Here is a 20457-nt window from a genome sequence, read left to right as displayed (position 1 = left end):
GGCCGCGGAGAGAACGCGGTGTTCTCGGCAGCAGTCCTCAACCCTCCTCACTCAGCAGGGCAGGAGGCACCCAACTTGTAGGAGAAGGAGGAGGAGGGGAGAGTGAAACAGAGACCCGGGAGTCACGAGGGCTGGGCCGCTGAGGGGGGAGAGGATACACTATGGCACACATCCATTCTCTCACACACGTTGCCGATCCAAGTCGCTGACGGTTTCCACGTGCTGCACTCGTGAGCCGAGGCGCTCAAAGAGGGGGCAGAGAGGTCGGCTCCCGAGGAGGAGCCAGGAATCCCACATCTCGAGACACGCGCCTCAGGTCACACAACCAGCTTGCACACTCCAACCACGAGTCTCCGGCGCACCACCACCCTATTTAAGGCCACGGGCTCCGCCCTTTTCCTCCCCTCGCTTCTTTTCCGCTCTTTTTCCATCCTCCTCCTTTTCTCATCACCGGGTGCTCTCTGCTAGCCGCATGTAGGGGCGGAGCACGGAATGCTTCCCTTCCAACCAATCGTCACCTGACTACCTCTCTATTGGCCGAGCCCCTGTATGCTGTAGCAAATGGGATGTGAAATTCAGTAACGAGGGTCACGTGCCACCGGCTAGACAACCAATGAGGGTGTGAGGTCTGTGTACGCAGGGGGAAGGCACGTGCCGAGCCGCACGTGTCTGGGAGGGGGAAGGGGCGGGACCTACTGGGAGAGAGGCGGAGGTGGGTAGCCTAGACTGGGAGAGTCTGAGAAGGAGCTGGAGACAGCCTAGGCTGAGCCGACCAACACAGGTGAGGAGACTCGGAGGACCGGGAGCGATCTGCGCGAGAGGATCAGACCCGGAGGAAGTGGGTTTAGGGACCGAACGCCGATCTTGGTGTTGGGAGGGATCGCATCACGTGGCAGGCGCGATTGGAAAGGGTCCGCAGGTATCCTGATCGAAAAGATTGGGAAAAGGCAGGAGGTCTCTTTGAGCGCGGTTCCTACAGGGTCACTAGTTGGGTTCGAGTGCCGGAGATTTACGGCTTGCTGGTGTCGTGACCGCAGAGATAGGCTCGCTGCGAGGTCAGATTGGGTACAGACCAGGCGAGCAACCAGGCTTGGGGAAGGTGTCAAGTCAGGTAATTTACTCTAAACTCAGGAAAGAAAGAACAGAGCCCGCGTCGTCTAAGAGCTGCTCTGCGGAGGTCAGAGAGGCCGTCCAGGTTCTTAATGGAGGGGAGGAGGCGGGGGAGATGACTTTCTCTATTGTCTTTGAGACAGGTAATATTGGGGAGAGAGGGGAGAGATATTATCCCTGACAGTACACCCCAGTCTCCGAGTCCTTTTCCTAATCCTCAGATTCTGGTTTCAAACTCCCTCGCTTTGCTCTTCAGTTGCAGGTTCGGATCTTTGGGTACTCCGGGAGCTGCTCTCCAGTCCCTGCTTCTGAATCTATGGATTCTCCATCTAGCGTTTCTTCCTATTCTTCCTACTCTCTCTCTTCCTCTTTTTCCACCTCCCCAGTGAACAGTGACTTTGGCTTCCCCTCTGATAGTGAGGGGGAGGACAAGGGGACCCTTGGCCCCAACCTAGGCACTGTTGGGCAGAGGCCAGGTGCTCGGCCCAGCCCTGGTCCTATCCGCTGCAGGCAACGACCCAAGGTTTCCAGTAACCAACATACAGCATCTCACTCGGAACAGCAGGGATTGGCTTCTCCCATGGCAGGATCTGGGGTCAAAAGACCAAGAGATGGTGAATTGGAGACCAGTCTAAACATCCAAGGTTATACCACAGAAGGAGATCTGCTGTTTGCTCAGAAGGTAAGAGAAAGCAGGTGAAAGGAGACACTACTGGAGTGGCTTAGCGCCCAGCTGTTTGGTAAGGGCCTTATGAGGTAACGCCCCTATGAGGATAGTATTGGCTCCCAGATCTGGAGGTGGAGGAAGACTGAGTCCTGGTGTGGGCAGTTCTTAGCCTCCTTAGCCTTTGTCCTGTTTTTCCTCAGTGCAGAGAACTCCAAGGATTCATACGTCCTCTCACAGACCTACTGAATGGGCTCAAGATGGGTCGCTTTGAGAGAGGTAATTATCTGATTAGCTGCATTCATTTGGTCTAGGTTCATCTTTCTCTCTCTTAATGTTTTAAATGTCTGTTTCTCTTAAATCTTTGGGGCCTGGATTATTCTTTTTTTGCTTCTGTGACTTAATTTCTTTAAGTGAATCAATTTTAAGCCCCTTCTGTCCTTCCTTTACCTGACTAAATTCTTGAATCTCAATCCTTGATCTCTCTGTCTCTCCCTGACCCCAGGATTGAGCAGTTTCCAGCAGAGTGTGGCAATGGACAGGATCCAGCGTATCGTAGGTGTTCTGCAGAAGCCACAGATGGGGTAAGTCCCCCCTGGTTCTTTCCTAAGTACTTCATAAAAAAGGAAATATCTCCAGTCCTGTTTTGTTGCTTTTTTTACACTTAACAGCTTAAAAAAAAAAATGTCCTTTTTTACAGGGAGCGTTATCTAGGGACCCTGCTACAGGTAGAAGGGATGTTAAAGACTTGGTTTCCTCATATAGCTGCCCAGAAGTCATCATTGGGTAGTAGCAGGCACCAGCTGACCAAGGTAAGAACTTATAAACCTGAGGAAGAGGTGGGAAAACAGCCAAGGAAATGAAGTGTATATGCAGAAATGGGCTCCCTCTTCCATTTTCTTCTGGGTCTTTTCTTCTTTTCAACAAGTTTTTTTCAGGGAAGGGAACGCCTAATCTTCCTTCATTGTGTTGATTCCTAGATGTTTTTTATTCCATTTTGTTTGGGTCATTGTGAAGAACTCCTTGAAGTTTAGCCCTCTCCCTCATGTTGCAGCTTAGCTGCTTTCTGCATAAATACAGAAGGCTTCTTACCTGGCCAAATGAGTCATGCAGGAAGATTCCTCAGCTTCTCTCTACAAATTCTTTCTCCTCTGCTGCCTCTAAAACCCTTTCCCTCTCCCTCTTTTTACTCCTGCTCGAGTATCCTTGTACCAAACCCTCTTGGAAGCCTGGGTTTCAAGGACTGGTCATAAGAGGTACATCACCAGGAGGGGAGGAGGGCACTCGTGGGGCACCCAGAGACGGAGTGTTGGATAGATTCTTACACCTAGTGTGGAAGTGACATCTTCTGTGCCTTCAAATAACAGGGTATTTAGGGGGCACTCAAATGATGGGGAGGGGAAAGTCTCCTGAAGATAAAGGATAGTCCTTGTTTTCAACTACCAAAATTATTATTGCTGTGGGAATAATTGATTTAAAATAAGCAGGAGGATGTTGCCTGCATATTAATTTACACTTCTTAAGCAACTCAACATAGGAAATTAGAATTTAAAATACAGAAATTGAGAAATGATGATTCCAATTAAAAATAGACTGTTAAAAAAGACTGTTAAAAAAGAAGTAAATGATGATTGCAATTAAAATTAAAATTAAAAATAGACTTTTAAAAAAGAAGTTCTAAAATAAATTACAAATTACAAATTACAAATTATAAATTCATTTTAACCTGTGGAACTGTTTATTTTGTATACGTCTGGATATCTAGTGCCTAACATAGTGTGTGGTACATAGTAGGCCCTCAAGTACTTGTTAAATAAATGAAAGTATAATTTGATCACTCAAACTTTTCGTTAATCATAGTCTAGCAGGAAATTATCTGTATATTTGTATTGCAGAGTTCCCAAGGAAAACAAAGCTTTAAGCAACCAGCTGGAGTTAATCTGAAAGCTTTCTTATATAATTGTTTCCTCTTTTCTCCCCCTCCCTAGCATTTTCCAAGCCACCAAGGTTATCCAACTGCTTCTTCTCCTGCACCTCCCAAGGAAAAGATGGACCAGACACGGCTAGGACATCTAGTATTGAAACCAAAGCAGCCTTGGCACCTCCCTCAATGGCCAGCTATGAACCTCACTTGGATCCACACCACTCCAATTTGCAACCCCCCTCTAAGTTCCCCAGGTACTATCTCCTTTAGCCATAGTCCTTTAGGCACTGGAACCAGCATTGGAGTCATCCTTTTCCTCCAGCATGGAGTGCAGCCTTTCACCCACTCTGCCCCAACCACTCCAGTCCTACCTACTACTGCAACTCCTGTCATCCCTGGTGATCCTAAGAAACTATCTGGAGAGGGACTTCGTTGCCACAGTTTGCCAGTAACTCTATCAGACTGGAGCTGTACCTTGTCTTCTCCTGGTCTACCCACCATGACCAGAGAGATGAATGTAAGACACCTAGAGCAGATGAGAAGCCTTCCTCCAATTGCTCCTGATGTCCGTCCTCTCAAGCCCTAATCCAGGACTTGAGACTATGGTTTATAATTTGTGTGAATGTATGTCTACTTATATATATTTTTAATGTGTGCATTTGTGTTGAAGGAAGATAAATCCTTTCTGATTAAAGAAATTTTATACCTAAACAGTTTGCTGATTGGGGGAAATTGAAACCTTCTGTTTAAAATACCAATATTTATCTGCTGAGGTTCAAAAAAGAAGAAAGGGGGATGGGAACACTTGTGAACATTAGCTCCACCAAGTTAGAAGTCTGGATTGGACAATATAAGTCCTGTGGGAGAGGAAAAGGAACTCTCTGCTGCTGTCCTAGGGAACACCCTTGGGACAGTTACAGGGTTCAGAGTTGGGTTTGTTTTTTCATTCAGGCTCAGAGACTAGTACCTTTCCCTTTGTGTCTCTTGCTCTTGTAATCTTCCAGCTGGCCCAGACTAGCAGGTTCTTCTGCTCTGGGCTAGCTCTTTGCTTTGATGGGAGCTATTGATGCTTGTGGATAAATGCATATGTAATCTACTGCTGCCTGAAAAGGGACACAAGAACCAGAAAAGGCACTGTGGTTGCTAGTTTTGAAGAGGAAGGGGCACCCTAGAACTGTCAGAATGGGGAATCCCCTCAGACCCTGGGCGTCATCCTTATTCAAAAAGCTGCAGCTGCTAAATGTATGCTAGACTAAGGAAAACTACCCAGTGTTATCAGGAGGCAAAAATGAAGTCTGTGAATTTACCTACATCTACCCTTTTCCGTATATTACTCTGATTTGTCCCAGTTTCCAAAAGAACAATGTCCTCTTCCATCCTAAGCCTTTGCAGTGTACCAAACTACTTAGTCATTTTAGTTATTGCTTATCGGCTCTTTAGCATGTTTCTCATACTAGTGATACATCTTTCCCCTATTTCTCAAGTTCTCGGTTTTCAGTGAATAATTGTCTCCTTTTATGTCAGAGAACATGACCTCCTTTCTAAGGCAAACCTCTCTATGCTTTTGATTACCATCCACCTCTCGAACTTTTGCTGTATCACTTATCCCCTCTTTATCTTGTAACTGCAATTTGTTATTGCATTATTTATTATTTATTGCTTTCTTCTAGAAGTAATAATTATTCCTCCTACAGTTGTGATCAGGTCCCCCCTTCTTGAAAACATCTCTTCAGCCTGATTGTCCTCTTTCTCATCTTTTCTCCATAATTCTTGACAGAGTAGTCTTAATCATACTCTTCCTGAAAGAGGGAGTACCTACCACTCAATTCTTAACCTCTCGCAGCCTAGCTTCTACTGCTATCTCTCTACTGCACCTTCCTAAATCACTAATGATCTCACAGAATTAGGGTATTATAATATAGCTTCCACCCAATCAATAGCAAGACCAGGGACCTTTAAAAAGGCTATGTGCTTCATGGTCTCTATATCATTTGATTCTGCCTACTGAAACTCTCCTCCCTTGGATCCCATGACAGCACATTATCCTAATTCTCCTCTTACCTATTTGGCAGCAACTTCTGTATCTCTTAATGGCCCCACTTCTGCCCACTGCAGAGTTGTGGGTGTCCCCCCAGGCTCAGTCCTTGGCCCTTTACTCTTCTCTGACTACATTCTTTCACTTAAAGCTTTCATCTTCTCTCATGGCTTTAATTTAAAAGTCCCAGTCTCTCCCCTGAGATGACATACTGAATGTCTGCTAGACAGTTCTATTTACATATTACTAACTCTAAAACTTATTGAAAATTTCAGCATTTTAGAGCCAAGAGGTACCTTTTGTATCTAATTCTACCCCCTCGTTTTATATATGAGGAAACTTAGGTGGCTTAGGCAAGACAACACAATGTGTGGCACACAACTCTTGGTTTCCAGTCTGGTGCTTTATTCAGTGCTCACCAATCAAAATATTATCTTTCTTTTAAAGATGTCCTGTTCTGTCTGCCTTTTTACAGTCTCTTTTTCTTCTGTTAGTGCTGTCTATGGTACTGTCATTTTTCTAGATAACTAGGTTTAAAACTTAGTGCCATTCAGTCACCAAATGCTTTTTATTCTGTATTTGGAATGTCTCTTAAAATCCATTTCTTCCTATCCATTCTGTTGCCACTTCTCTAGTCTAAACTTTTTTTTTCTGCTTTTTATCCCAAAATCCCCCCAGTACCTAGTTGTATATATTAGTTGTGGGTCCTTCTGGTCTAAACTTTGACTATAGCAATAGCCTCTCTTACCTCTAATCCCTTCTCGCTGATAACGAGATTAATTTTCTAGAACAGTGGAACCAGAACAGTGCTTTGCATGTCATTCCCTATTCAAATCCTTTAATGACTCCTCAATGCTTTGAGAAAAAAAGCCCAAAACCTTTAGTCAAGGCCTCTATTTCTCCCTCTGTTCCTCTGCAGGATCCCTCTGTCCAGTTTATATGCCCTGAACACTGTAAGCCTTTTTTCCTTGAAACTCCATGTTTATGCTGTTCATCTTGCCCAGCCTTTCCTGCTTCTGTTAACCAAAGCCTGCCTTTCTTTCAATGACAAACTCAAGTCCCTCTCTCAATTATTCTCTCCATTAAACGTGATATATAGGCTCAGTTTTTGACCCTTTACTCTATCAAATGAGATTTTGTACATAACAGGCCTAGTACAAGGTTTGGTATATAATAGACTCTCAAAAATGTTACTTTTCCCTTTCCTTTCTTTCAAAATATTTTTATATTATATCCCATTTGATTCCCATGACAAATTTTGTGTGACTGAGGGCAGATATCAGTCCCATTTTACAGATGAGGAGCTAGACTTAGAGTTTACCAGAGGTCAGCAAGAGCCAGACAGTAAATATTCTAGACTTTGTGGGCCATATATTTCTGTTGCAAGTACCCAACTTTGCCATTGTAGCCCAAAGCAGCCATACCTAATATATAAACAAATGAGCACAGTTGCTTTCCTATATGGTTTTCTTTACAAAAACAGGGTGGAGCTAGATTTGACCTGTAGGCAGTAGTTTGCAGACTCCTGGTTTAAGTGACTTGTTCAAGGTCATATGCCTGATAAGTATCCGAATTTGGATAGAATCCAGATTTCCTGACTTCTAATCCAGTGCTTTTCTATCATATTATGCTATTACCTATCTATTTTGCATTTATTATATATTACCTTGTTTTACTGTTTATCTTTTATATCTACGCACTGTCCTCTCGTGGTTCAAAACACTGGAATGGTATCAACAGTACCAGCCAGAGTAGGCATTCAGTAAGTTCATTGATAAACATAATGATGTCCCAGTCTAGCTCTATTTTGGTACTTTGAACCTGGCTGACTCTGCAGCTGGCTTCAGTTTTTGTGTGTGTTCTATCAGCATAATTGATGGAGGATGCATCGGTGTGTATGTACCTGTGTGTTTTAGGGGAGGTACTCAAAAAACCTTACTACACAAGTACCTGCTTGGGACCTGCTTTCTTCCTTTGATCCTTTCTCTACTGTTTTCCAGTAGCCATTAGATCTGAACTTACGTGAATAACCATAAATGGATATGTAAAAGTAACATACAAATAAAACAAAAGGAAGGGTGTCTCCACAGTGAGGAAGAAATAAAAAAGATATTTCGGGACTGTCCATGGTTAGGTTTGCATGCACTGCTTCAGCGGCGCAGAGTTTCACCAGTTCGGATCCTGGGCATGGACATGGCACCGCTCATCAGGCCATGCTGAGGCAGCATCCCACATGCCACAACTAGAAGGACCTACAACTACAATATACAACTACGTACTGGGGGGATTTGGGGAGAAGAAGAGGAAGAAGAAGAAGATTGGCAACAGATGTTAGCTCAGGTGCCAATCTTTAAAAAATATATATATTAAAAACATATATTTCTACTCGGTCTCACTAGGAGGCAAATGGGATACAAGCCGACTTACAAAAGTCTTTGATTCTAAATCTTGCAGATGTTTTCCAATTATTTAGTGACCTCACTTTATTCAGTGAAACGGTTGGGAAGATGATGGAGTAGGAAACTCACGGTTTGTTCATTTCTTTTCCTTAGTTTTTAGGCAACTAAGGGGTGTGAAGCTGTTTTTCATTCGGAGAGCAGATATCAAAGAATCTATGTCCTTTGCGAAAAGAAAACAGGAAGCACACTCAGGAAGCTTCTCATATGTCTCTCATTTTCCTTCCAGAAAAAGAAATGGCTTAAATATCTATTAAGGATTTAAGGAGATTAAGGGGTACGGAATCGGGCTGAGCTTCTCAGAGGCTGAAGGACGACGACTCCATGAGAAGGCGAGACCCTGTTTTAGGGGAATTTAAGGCAACAAATATTTTGCTTTTTCAGGTGTTGAGTCCAGGCCCTGGGGGTGGGGAAATTTAGGGGAGCGGAAAGCCCGCTAACCCGGGCCCGAAAGAACGTTGTCCAGGTTTCCCCATAGCTTTCTCCCTCCAGCCTCCGTTTCTTTGCGCAGCGCTGGAGACTACGTATTTCCGCTTCCGGTCGCTAGCTAGCGCCGCGTCGGCTACGTCCTGAGTGCGCGGGGTAAGGAGCTAGTGCAGCCGATGGGGAAAGGCGGCTGTGGCGGCAGGGCAGGGTTGGGCGCTATTACCCCCTTTCCGAAAGACCGAGAAAGACTCGGTTGCCAACTCCCACCCCAAATCCTCCTGGGGCCATGAACGGGAATTGGGCGGGGTGTAGGGGGCCCTGCGGTGTGTCCCGGTCCTCGGGTGCCCAGCCACGTAAATCTCCTTGGTGACGCCCTGCCACCGTCTCTTTTCTTCCCTATGGTAAGGTTTGTATTGGCAAAGAGAACGAGGGAGTCCTGATAACGATTCGCGTGTACTTTCTAGGATAAGAGGACTTCCACATGCCCCTGTTTTGCATGTTCCCGTGCACGTTGCATTTCTAGACCTTGAATAAGCCACGCGGAAGAGTGTGTATTCTGTTTTGTTTGTCTTACCTGGTCTCTATACTTTCCTCCTCCTCTCTCCATCATCCCTTTAGGTCCTGCAGAGTGCAGACTTAAATCCAAGGTTATGGCAAAACACCTGAAGTTCATTGCCAGGACTGTGATGGTACAGGAAGGGAACGTGGAGGGTGCATATAGGACCCTCAACAGGTAATTGTTATGGGACCAGAGTCATGCTTAGACCAGCTCTCTTGGGAAGTGCAGTGGTTATTCTCTCCCTTCCCCTATCATAGATTGTTCTCAAACTAGTGCCAGTCCAGGTGTTTACAGTCTCTTGAAACTTCTCAGCCCCTCAGCTTTTTATCTTAAAAATGAAGCTCTTGGGGCCTGTCTAGTGGCGTAGTGGTTAAGTTTGTGTGGTGGCCTGGGGTACACAGGTTTGGACACCGGGCACGGACCTAGCACCACTGGTCAAGCCACACTGTGTCAGCATCCCACATAAAATAGAGGAAGATTGGCACAGATGTTAGCTCAGGGCCAGTCTTCCTCACAAAAAAAAGCAGCGGCAGCTGTTCCCCAAACCTGCCTGTATGAAGCTTATTCATTAGCAATCATCCCTTTCACAATGAACCTGAATTCTATCCAAGACTTAAAAAAGAGCCAAAGCGAAAATGAATATATAAAATTGCTAGGATCAGGAACATAGTCCATGATAAACAGAATGCTAAGGGAGGGATTGTTGTGGGACAAGGCCAGTCGAAGAGATGAATTCAGATTTGGGATCTTGGAGGGGCAAGCAAGAGATGGAAAAGCATTACAGGTTTAAAGGAAGGTTACAGCATAAGCAAAAACATAGAGATGGAAATAAACTGGCTGGAGTGGAGGAGCTGTATTGAAAGGTTTTGAATGCTAGGGTAAGAGATTTAGAATGGCCCTTATAAAGAATGCCTTACCACCATAGTTTCTCAAGCAGATAGTTCCTTAGCCTTCCCTTGTCATCAGTTCTAAGGATTTTGACTTTCTGGCATGCTTCATTCATCATTTTCTCCCCCCCACTGTGAGGCAGAGTTTGGAGAAACAAATGCTTGTAGAGTTGAATTATCAAAGAATTGTATCAGAGAGATCTTAAGAGATCACATGAGCTGGCCCTCTTCCTTAAGGCTAGTAAGGTAGTTTTATTTCACAAGTAAGGGAAGCCTAGGGAGATTAAATTTCTTGGCTCACACGGTTATTCAGTGAAGGAGAAGAGTATAAAACACATCTTTCTAGTGCAGTGTTCTTTGCTCTACGTTACTAGATTATTTGCTAGTTTCTCTGGAAATAGACCTATGGCAGTCATTTTCCGGTTAAGGATCTGTGTTTGATTGGATTTAAATATTGGTGGGGTTCTTGGGAACTAAGAGGGTAAATGAAAGAGAACCTAGTTCTTTGCAAAGCAAAGAGTTCTAGGTGTGGAGGGCTGGATGGCAGAAGACCATAGTAAATGAGGGCAAAGATACTGTCAGAAGCTGGGTAACTGAGAAGTAGTTGCAGGCTCAGGGTGGTTTGTATGTCTTTTAAAAGGATCTGGTCTTCGGTCAGCCCTATTACCTCTTTCTGTGTCTGTACATGCCAGTCATGTCCTTGGGCAGAAGCTGTTTCCTCTGCATTGTCACTTACATTGAGAATAAAGATTATCAGTTAAGTACTGGGTGGTAAAATGACCTACTTCATTTTTTTTCTACCACTGCTCATTGCCAGCTCTCTGGTGTTTCAGACCTTGTAGTGGCACATCTGTGAGAGAGTTGAGATGTCTAGTCTTCCTTCTCTACTCTTATGCTAGAAGTGTAAAATGAATGTCTTTACAGACTCTGTAGTGAATTAGCTAGTGAGATGAAATGCAGAATTTTTGAAAAGGAGGTCTTGGAATTTACTTCATCCTTTTTGTGACCTCTCCCTGTAAGTCTTTTTCTGTATGATTTATTTTGGTGGATTTAGGTGGGTCTTCCAGCCAGGGTGATTGAGATGTTTGTATTATTGAGGGATATCAAAGGGCAGCTGTTACTTGATGGTAAAACAGATTTGTAAAGGCTCAGCTTTAGCTCCTCTCACCTTTCCCACTCCTAAAATGCAGGGAACACAATAGCAAGAAGTTTGTTTTTAGGAAATTGGCTACTTTGACAAAGAGCCAAACAATTTGTAGTGCAGCATTATTTATTGAACTATTTCTTATAATTGTATCAAAAAAGTAGCTACAACTGTAATACTTTTGACCAAAGCCACACCCTGAAAATAGTTTTCTTACATAAATGAGGCAACATGACTTAGCGATTAAGTGCTTCAAACTGTGAAGCAGACTACCTGGTTTAGATCCCAGCCTTGCCACTTATTAGCCTCATGATCCGTGGTGAGCTGCTTAATGTCTCTCTCCCTCAGTTTCTTCTTCTTTAAAGTGGAACTAATAATAGTACCTGCCTCATGGAGTTCAAGTGAGGATTTTAGTTGGTTAATATAATTAAATTACTTAGAACAGTGCTTGGCACATAGGCATTATGTGTTAGCTATTACCATAATTTGAAAGTCACTGTAAGGAAGTTTTTACTCTTTGGTTTTGTTTGATGGGTGATATGTTTGTTTATTTTGAGAGATTGAGAGTTTGCTTTAGCTGTTTTTTGTCCTATCTTCCTTGATCATTGGGTTGTGCTCGTGGTGGCCTGGAGATGAAAAAATGAGAAAATAATTAAGCTTTATTTTGTCATGAGGATCCGGTATGCTACTGGTATTGGAATGCCCTTTTTTTTTAAGATTTTATTTTTCCTTTTTCTCCCCAAAGCCCCTCGGTATATAGTTGTATATTTTTAGTGGTGGGTCCTTTTGGGTGTGGCATGTGGGATGTTGCCTCAGCATGGCTTGATGAGTGGTGCCACATCCATGCCCAGGATCCAAACCGGCAAAACCCTGGGCCGCCAAAGCGGAGCGTGCGAACTTAACCACTCGGCCACAGGGCGGGCCCCTGGAATGCTTTTTCTTATAGGCAGTGATTCTTTCCAACCAAGGCTCCTTCTGTTTAACCTATTGCTAATCTAATTTTGGAATAACAGCATTTATTCCTTCTGTATGCACTGCTCCCTCATCCCCCATTTCTACTCACAAAAATTTAAAATCTGAAAAACAAAATACTTCTAATTTCCTATCCGAAAGGGTTGATCATCTTTCCATTGATGCCAGATTTGCAGAAAGCACAAGGCCAGCTCCACCTTCTGAGAGAAGACTTCCTGTTTCTTTGTCTGGGATTATTCTAATTAACTCAGCACCAAACCTCTCTATATCTGCCTCTGGCAAAATCCTCAGTTAGCCAATATCTTTTTTTATTTAATCAACATTAGAGTTTTGCTTTTCCTATTTTTTCTTTTTTTAAATTTTATCTAAAAATCATTCTTGATCCCAGGTGTGAGTGGGTGGTAGGTGAGGGAAGAATAAATAAATGGCAGAAGGTGAGGCTTCTGTGGAAACCTTCTAGCATCTGGCCTGGCCAGGCACTATCTCAGACCTTCTTGCTCTTAGGAATCAGTTATCAAATATCTCTAAATTAGTTTCTTTTTTCTTTCTTTCTCTCCTTTTTTTCTCTCCTTTTTGTTAAACAACAGCCTTATGCTTCTTTTAAGATTCTCTTTTTATAGGTGACTAGCAGTTTATACATACTTTATTCCTGGATAGAACTGCTAATTTTAGTCAGAGCAGGAGCCTGGTCAGTGTGACACCACATGGTTTTCAACCCTGGCTGCCAATTAGAATCACCTGGGGACCCTTTAAAAAAAACAATTCTTGATGCCAGGGCCCAACCTGAGACTAAATCAGAGTCTTTGGGTGGTAGTGTCTGACCAGCAATATTTTTAAAAATGTCCCATGAGATTTTAATATTCAGCCAGCATTGTAATAGGCTTCTTCAGGGCCGAGTCCTCTGCTTTTTCATTTGTATATCCCTTGTATTTACCAAAGTGTCTGGCACACAGAAAGCTCCCAATAAATGTCTACTTAATGAATGTAAATGTTCCTTTATCTTCCGTCAATCCCTTACTTTAGTGTTTGTCAAACCTTTCCACTGAAGTGTCCTTAACAGCAGAAGAGAGTGAAAGAACTATAGGGGTTCTGCCACTACAAGCAAACATGGAATTTCTTTGAAGTCTCTCTTTTTTTAAATTAAACTTTTAGGTGATTTTTTTAAAATTTGTTGTCATTACATCTATTTTAGGACTAGCACCCCTACCCCCATTCAAGTTAAAATTGGATGGGGCCCGCCCAGGTGGCACAGCGGTTAAGTTCACACGTTCCGCTTCTCGGCAGCCCAGGTGCAGACATGGCACCACTTGGCAAAAGCCATGCTGTGGTAGGCATCCCACATATAAAATAGAGGAAGATGGGCATGGATGTTAGCTCAGGGCCAGTCTTCCTCAGCAAAAAGAGGAGGATTGGCAGCAGTTAGCTCAGGGCTAATCTTCCTCTCAAAAAATAAAAAAATAAAATTAAAAAAAAAAAGTTAAAATTGGTGCTCCAAGCAGACGCATCAGATTTATCCAGAGACTTTTGTCTCTGGATGCTGCCCTTGGCACTCTGTCAGGTATCCTAGTTAAGAAACATGGCATTACTTTTTCTTCACTTCAGGAATTAAAACACCAACATAGGAATAGGTTTTGGGGGAAAACAATTCACATTGCTTGAAAATAAAATGATCAGAAAGGAGTGGTTAGACAGAAAAATAAATGAAGAGATTCAAGTCCCAGAGACTTAGGGCCTGAAATGTGATGAACTCCTTTAGGCTTCCTTACGAATTTGGAAAATTCAAACTTTGTAGCTGGGATTATCTAGGAAAGCAGTGCAAGAAGTGGATATGGTTGGAAAGAGCCAGCTTGGGGCAAGTATTATGGCAGTGATTTTTGTAATCTTTGGGGAGGATACTTATTTTGTCAATTTAGATTTACTCTTTAGGAAGCTGCATTTCTGTTCCTTTTATCTTGGAGTGTTAGATACATATCCCTTACATTGCATTTTAGCCTCAGGAAAAAAACGTATTTTGCTCTTAGAGTAATTTTCTAGGCAAGGACTTTTAAGCATGGTAATGTGAGCAATCTGGTTCTGGAGTGTCCCAGTCTTCCTATCTGTCAAACAGTATTTTCTGACATACTTTTCTTCTTTTTCTCTGCCTTTCCCTAATGTCCTCTCTTTGGCCACCTTTTCTTTATCTCTCTTACATTCCAGGCGTCTCCTTTTCTCTCAGCTTTGTGATAGTTGGTAATTTAAATTAAGTTGCATGTTCCATGGTCTGATTACAACAGTAGGAAGGAGAGGGAGGTGGTTAAAGTTTTAGCATGTTTACAGCACAGAGGTAGTCTTACAAAGGAAACAGCCTATGTGTCTGCCCAACGAGAATGCCACAAAATGCTTCTTACATAACGAGGGCCCTCATTGCTGCCCTGTGATGAGGAGATGGAGAGGTGGGGGTTGCTAGGAAGCCCCACATGATTGGCTGGTCCCCAAGCAAGGAAAGGCAAGCATACTGGAAGCATGCCCGGTCGACCCCTTTTATTCCTGGTAGGTGACCTTCTGGGCCCATTGAATCCTTCTGCATACACGTTGGTCCTGACGTAGGCTGGCTACACCGACATGTGAGTCTGCTACCCCCAACCTCCCCCAGCCCAGGCAGCTCAGCTCCTTTTACATAATCCGTTGAATTTCACTAAACCTGGCAGCGATTTCTCCTTTAGCGTTATGTTGCCAGGCACCCAAACTCCAGGCTGATCTGTTTACTTTACAGCTCTTGGTCTGTTAGTCCTTGAACTGCCTTTGGAAGTGGAAGCATCATTAGTAACACCCTCTCTGTTTACTTCATGAGTTTTACAAAGCTCTTCCTGCATCCTTTTTTATTAGAAATGAGTAGATGCCTCTACTGTAGGGACTCTGGAGCATTTGAAGATAATCTGTGCTTTTTTAGGATAACTAGAAAGTGCAGGGTAAGGGAGGGAATCCTCAGCTGGTATCTTGGAATTTATTGGTCTGTGTTTTGGAAGTAGTTAGAGCCATCCAGGGAACACCATTTAGGAGCACTGTCCTTATGTTGGGGGCCACTGATCTTTTCATTCTTTCCCCTCCTCTGCTCATATTTTTTTGTTGATTTTTTCTTGTCTTGCTTTTTTGCCTGACCACACAGGAATTTACTTGGTAAGGTGATCGCTTCTGTTTCAAAACACTTGAAACTCCAGTAAGATATCTGAGTATGCGTCTAAATTCCTTCCACCTTTTGCAGTTTTCTTTTATCCTACTTTTAAACTGTCTTTGTCATTCCAGTAGGATCCTTTTCCTAGGTGAAGTTGTATCCAGGGTCTCTGTTCTTTTTACAGTCTCTCCCCAAATCCATTCTCCTTGTCCTTTTTATATTATATGTGATCTTGTCTTTCTGTTTCAGGGACTTTTTTCTCCGATATACTAGTCTAAAAAATGGCCTTCATTAAACAGCAGGAAACAAGATCTAGACAGAAATAAATACTTAAATGTTTGGATCATTCCTTTGACTCAGTGTGCCATGTCATCTTGGCTTCCATCTCTTTATTCTTTTTTTAAATTTATTTTTCCTTTTCCCCAAAACCCCCAGTACATGGTTGTGTATTTTAGTTATGGGTCCCTCTAGTTGCAGCATGTGGGACACCGCATGAGCATGGCTTGATGAGCGGTGCTAGGTCTGCACCCAGGATCCGAATCGGCGAAACCCTGGGCCACTGAAGCAGAGCACACAAACTTAACTGCTCGGCCACAGGGCCGGCCCCATCTCTGCTCTTAGTGAGAAGCCTAGCGCAGCTCTTTCCTCCCTCATTGTCTCCTTTGCCCATAGACACTGTAATAATTTGTCTTCTGAACCTCAGTGGTTTTTGTTTGAGAGACGGAATGCTATTGTAGAACACTGCACTAAAGACCTGAGTATTGCTTCCAGGTCCATTTTGTGATCTTGGGCAGGTCAGCCTCTCTGAACTTCAGTTTCCCAATCTGTAAAAATATGACGTTAGCTACTTAGTCAATTTCATAGGATTGTAATTAGGATCATGGATGTGAAAATTCTATCTAAACCCTAATGTGCCATCTTAGTAAAGGTGATATTTATTGAGGTTTTCTGAGCTAATATTCCCAAGAACTGTGTTTACTATAAAGTCACTTAATCCCTTGAGCTGTGGACATTTGTCAGTCACCTAGAGGATTCGTTTTTGTCATAGATTTACCGATAATTTGCTCTTTGCCACACATTATGTTAAATGCAAAAATGAATAAAGACTTAATCTCTAACCTTCAGAAAGCACATGACCCAGTAAGGGAGATTAAAAAAAATAAACAAAACATGGTTAAATATAATACTATCTGTTCAGTCCTTTAAAAGAAGCATTAACGGTGTGCTACAGCATTGGTTCTCCCTGGACCACCAGCAGCAACATCACCTGGGAACTTGTTAGAAGTGCAAATTCTTGGGCCCCACCCTAGACCTATGGAATCAGAAACTGGGGGTGGCATAGCAATCTGTTTTAACAAGTTTTCCACATGACTGCTGCATGCTAAAATTTGAGATCGGAGGGAAGGAGTGATTAATTTCACCTGGACCAATTTACAGACATGGTAACCATTGATTTGGGCCTTCAAGAATAAATAGCATTTCATAAAACAGAAAAAGAAAGGAATGATATTCCAAGTAAAGAGAACATCATGAGCAAAGGTCAAAAATCGATATGTAATAAGTTTGGAGAACTGCACCTAGTTCAGTGCGACTAGGGCATGGGCTTTATAGGGCAAGTTATTAAAGCTGGAGAGATTAGGCTTTGAGCTTAGACCAGTGGTTCCCAAATTTATCTGCATGTTGGAATCACCTGGGGAACTTGAAAAACCCTGCCCATGTCCTTCCACCCTTGTGATTTAATTGGTCTGGAGTGTGACCTAGGGTTTGAAATTTTTAAAAGATCCCCAGGTGATTGTAATGTGCAGACAAGTCTGGGAACTACTGGCTTAGACTATTCTGTATATTGGGAAAGATTTTTTAACGTCAGAGTGACATGATCCAATTTATGTTTCAGAACAGTAATTGGTGTAGGGAAGGAGAATGGAAATAGGGCAACCTACTTACCCTTCACCATTCAAACGTTGTTCTTTAGGAAGCCTTCATAACCACCTTCTCAGCCTCAGGTCCAGATTAAATGGCTCTCCTGGGTGCTTCTATAACAGTTTCTCTTATCTTTGCACCTATCACACTCTATTGTAATTCTTGTATAATTGTCTTCTCTACTAGACTACAAGGTAGGAAACCATGTCTAGGTTTGTTTTCTATTTTAGCATTTAACACAGTGTCTGGTTCAGAGTTGGGATTCCATATGTACTTAAGGATTAAATGACAATTTAGATGATTATTTCACTAGTCCAGGTACAAGAGGATAAGGACCATAATTAGAGCTGTGGCCATAGGAAAGGAGAGAAGGAAGAAATCTAAGAACTCTTTCAGGTTATAGAATTTATATGCTATGGTAACTGGATGTAGGAAGTAAAGGAGAAGGCCTTGTTCAGGAACATGCTGTGATTTTTAGCTTGAGTATCTGGTGAGATGCCATTAACAGAGTGTAGAGGAGGAAGAATAGATTTTAAGAGGGGACAATATATTTGGTTTTTGTAGGCTTTGAGGCAATTGGAAATATTAGGCTAGCTTTCAGATAAGATTGGGGTTAGAGATAAAGATTTAGAAGTCAGCAGTCTCTGGCTCAGTTCTCAGTGTGGCTTTACATTAGAAACACCTGGAGTCTTGTAAAACATTTCCTGTGCATAACCCCACTCTAGACCAATTAAATCAAACTGAGGAATGGGGCCTAGGCATTAGGACCTTTTAAAAACCCTTTAGGAGATGATTTCATTGTGCATCAGGGTTGAGGCTCACTGGTAAAGGTTAAGGAAATCACGTAGAATCAGAAAGGAGGAGGTTTACAGTCAGAATCTGGAGGGATACCAACATTTAAGGGTAAATGGAGGAAGAAAGCCAGCAAAGGATACCCTTTGTGGTCCAGGATACTGGGTCTTTTGGTCTTTGGTGCCCTACTTCTCTATTATAAGCCTCTAGTGTTGGATCCACATGACTTCTGGACATGGCTGTGTCTCCAACAGAACCCGAATTATCTGCTTCTCCTGCTTCTGGGAGTTGGCAGCATTTTCCTTGCTTCCCATCTCCCTGCCACTAAAACCTAAACAAACTGATCTATACAAATACAATTCTCTAGCAGCCTACAAATCATTCTTAATATTAAAAAGGAAGAGCCTGGGAGAGGATCCCATAGGACAGTGGTTCCCATGTCTATTCACATTTGTAATTTACCCAAAGCTTAAATCTTTTCAAGTTCATATTCAAGCTATTGTTGTTATCTTGGGCTTTCTGGTATCACACAGCAGCAATAAATAGGGTTTCCCACTGGCAGAAGTAGCTAGTGGTTTCCCTTATTTTTATTTCCTTCTTCTGTCCCCCTTCCAATTATAATAGCCATGTCTTAACCTCCTTATCTCCAGTTGTGTTTGTGACTTACTTTTTACATGTAAGGAAAGGACAGGGTAAGCAAGAATGGGGCCATATAAACAACACTATGAATGGAAAGCTGCAGCAGCAGGTGCCTCCAGACCGCCTCAGGACCAACTGATGATGGGTTAAGAGGTAGAGAGAAGTTACAGAGTAGAGCCAGAGCTCTCAGAAGCCTAGGGATTACATAGATTATAGAATAAGCCCCAGTGTCTTGGCTGAGTGAGAACAAAAAGGTGAGTTTGAGTTAGGTGTGTTGTAAACCCCACAAGAGAAGCTGCATTGCAAGGAATTGGGTGGGCAGGAAAAAAAACAGATTAAGCTCAATTTTATGGACACCTAAAGATTAACAAAACACGGTTTCTGCCTTGAGGGATTTTCAGTCTAATGAGGGGGATGTTTGTATAATAACAAATGGCAGGATGAAATCATTGCTAAATGGGTATACAATAAAATAAATGATTTTCTCTAAGAAGATGAGAAACCTTTGTTGGAGAACTGGTATCTGGATTTCGTATCAAAAAGATGAGGGAAATGTCAGTCAGAAGGTTGGCAGCTGGGGGTTGGGGTGGCATCCTAGGGTGAGGGAGCAGTATGAGTAAAGAGTATTAGAATGTGTTCAGTCAGCAGAGTAGTGTGGTTGGAGCAGGTGGTACATGGAAAAATGATGAGTGAGTCTGTGATTTTAATGCTTCCATTTGTATCACTGGTGTGATAAGGGCCTATTCCTTCCCTGTGTTAGGTAGGCCCAGAGATTTCTCAGACCTATAGACTTCAGCTATATCTGTTTTTAAGTAAATTAGGGCTAGAACTAGGTTCTCCACTAAGGACCAAGTAGGAATCAACCCTAGTGACTTTTTTCCTGCTTCAAATATGACTCACCTCATTTGAAGATCTGGAAATGACCCCTTGGTTGAGAATCACTGCCATAGGGAGCCACTGTTCTTATGGGACTGTGTCATATCCCTCAGGTGTGCTATGGTAGAAAAAAGGTTGAGAACATGAGCTTGACTGAAATTCCCCAAGAGCAAGGACTATGTAGTTAATTGCTTTTTAATTCCCCACAAATTCGTATTTCGTGCCTCTATCAGTAGGGCATTAATGCTATATTGCCACCATTTCACACCATAATTTTTAGAGACACCAATTGCTTGGTCAGTTGACTTCTGGCCACCTGTGAAATTGGAAAAGAATAATAGAGCCCAAGCTTCTAACTTCATTGCCTGCCTTTATACAGAATCCTCACCATGGATGGGCTCATTGAGGACATTAAGCGACGGCGGTACTATGAGAAGCCTTGCCGCCGGCGACAGAGGGAAAGCTATGAAACTTGCCGGCGAATCTACAACATGGAAATGGCTCGCAAGATCAACTTCTTGATGCGAAAGAATCGGGCGGATCCATGGCAAGGCTGCTGAGGCCTGTGGATAGTCAGCCCAGTATGAAAACCCCTATCCAGTTCTATCTCCACCTCCTTTCTTTTTCCCATCCCATTTTCTCTTACCTTTCTTACAATAAACTCAGTCACGTATATCTAAGAAGGCCTGCATATATAGAAGCAATCCCACTAGTCAGTGTTGGACCCTCTTTTATTAAGTGAAAGAAACGGAGTCATAAAGTAGTCGAGGAGTAGAATGGTGGTTGCCAGGGGCTGGCTGGGAAGGGGGAATGGGGAGTTATTGTTTAATGGGTACAGAGTTTCAGTTTGGGAAGATGGAAAAGGTTCTGGAGATGGCTGGTGGTGATAATTGCACGACAGT

The 20457-nt window shown here is 42.9% G+C and overlaps 2 protein-coding genes across 9 annotated transcripts; both read left to right on the top strand.

Annotated features, from left to right (window-relative positions):
• The first annotated feature begins 669 nt into the window (after positions 1-669).
• Positions 670-4409, top strand: CIART (circadian associated repressor of transcription). 7 transcript variants are annotated; one of them, XM_070268324.1, is made up of 7 exons: positions 679-781; positions 1132-1253; positions 1367-1792; positions 1978-2053; positions 2280-2358; positions 2475-2586; positions 3763-4409. In XM_070268324.1, exons 3-7 carry the CDS (start codon positions 1427-1429, stop codon positions 4282-4284), a joined length of 1155 nt encoding a protein of 384 aa, XP_070124425.1. In that variant the 5' UTR covers positions 679-781; positions 1132-1253; positions 1367-1426; the 3' UTR covers positions 4285-4409. The 7 variants fall into 7 exon arrangements, with proteins under 7 accessions (XP_014595272.1, XP_014595276.1, XP_070124425.1 ...); XM_014739791.3 differs by having other exon boundaries at positions 703-781; positions 1621-1792; XM_070268326.1 differs by having other exon boundaries at positions 704-781; positions 1673-1792.
• Positions 4410-8682: 4273 nt separating this feature from the next.
• On the top strand, positions 8683-20230 carry MRPS21 (mitochondrial ribosomal protein S21). 2 transcript variants are annotated; one of them, XM_001489373.7, is made up of 3 exons: positions 8683-8771; positions 9234-9348; positions 19935-20230. In XM_001489373.7, exons 2-3 carry the CDS (start codon positions 9266-9268, stop codon positions 20113-20115), a joined length of 264 nt encoding a protein of 87 aa, XP_001489423.1. In that variant the 5' UTR covers positions 8683-8771; positions 9234-9265; the 3' UTR covers positions 20116-20230. The 2 variants fall into 2 exon arrangements, with proteins under 2 accessions (XP_001489423.1, XP_005610232.1); XM_005610175.4 differs by having other exon boundaries at positions 8761-9016.
• Positions 20231-20457: the final 227 nt, after the last annotated feature.

Source organism: Equus caballus, chromosome 5 (assembly GCF_041296265.1).
Source record: "Equus caballus isolate H_3958 breed thoroughbred chromosome 5, TB-T2T, whole genome shotgun sequence".
Lineage (NCBI taxonomy): Eukaryota > Metazoa > Chordata > Mammalia > Perissodactyla > Equidae > Equus > Equus caballus.
The sequence above is the reverse complement of the archived record's forward strand: the minus strand, read 5'-3'. Positions and strand labels throughout refer to the sequence as shown.

Bases quoted from the DNA above. Each gene is read 5' to 3' on its own strand.
- MRPS21 (XM_001489373.7), top strand. From the start codon at position 9,266: ATGGCAAAACACCTGAAGTTCATTGCCAGGACTGTGATGGTACAGGAA. The intron at 9,349-19,934 runs GTAATTGTTATG...GCCTTTATACAG, and splicing joins GCATATAGGACCCTCAACAG to AATCCTCACCATGGATGGGC.
- CIART (XM_014739786.3), top strand. From the start codon at position 1,427: ATGGATTCTCCATCTAGCGTTTCTTCCTATTCTTCCTACTCTCTCTCT. The intron at 1,793-1,977 runs GTAAGAGAAAGC...GTTTTTCCTCAG, and splicing joins ATCTGCTGTTTGCTCAGAAG to TGCAGAGAACTCCAAGGATT. The intron at 2,587-3,762 runs GTAAGAACTTAT...CCCCCTCCCTAG, and splicing joins GCAGGCACCAGCTGACCAAG to CATTTTCCAAGCCACCAAGG.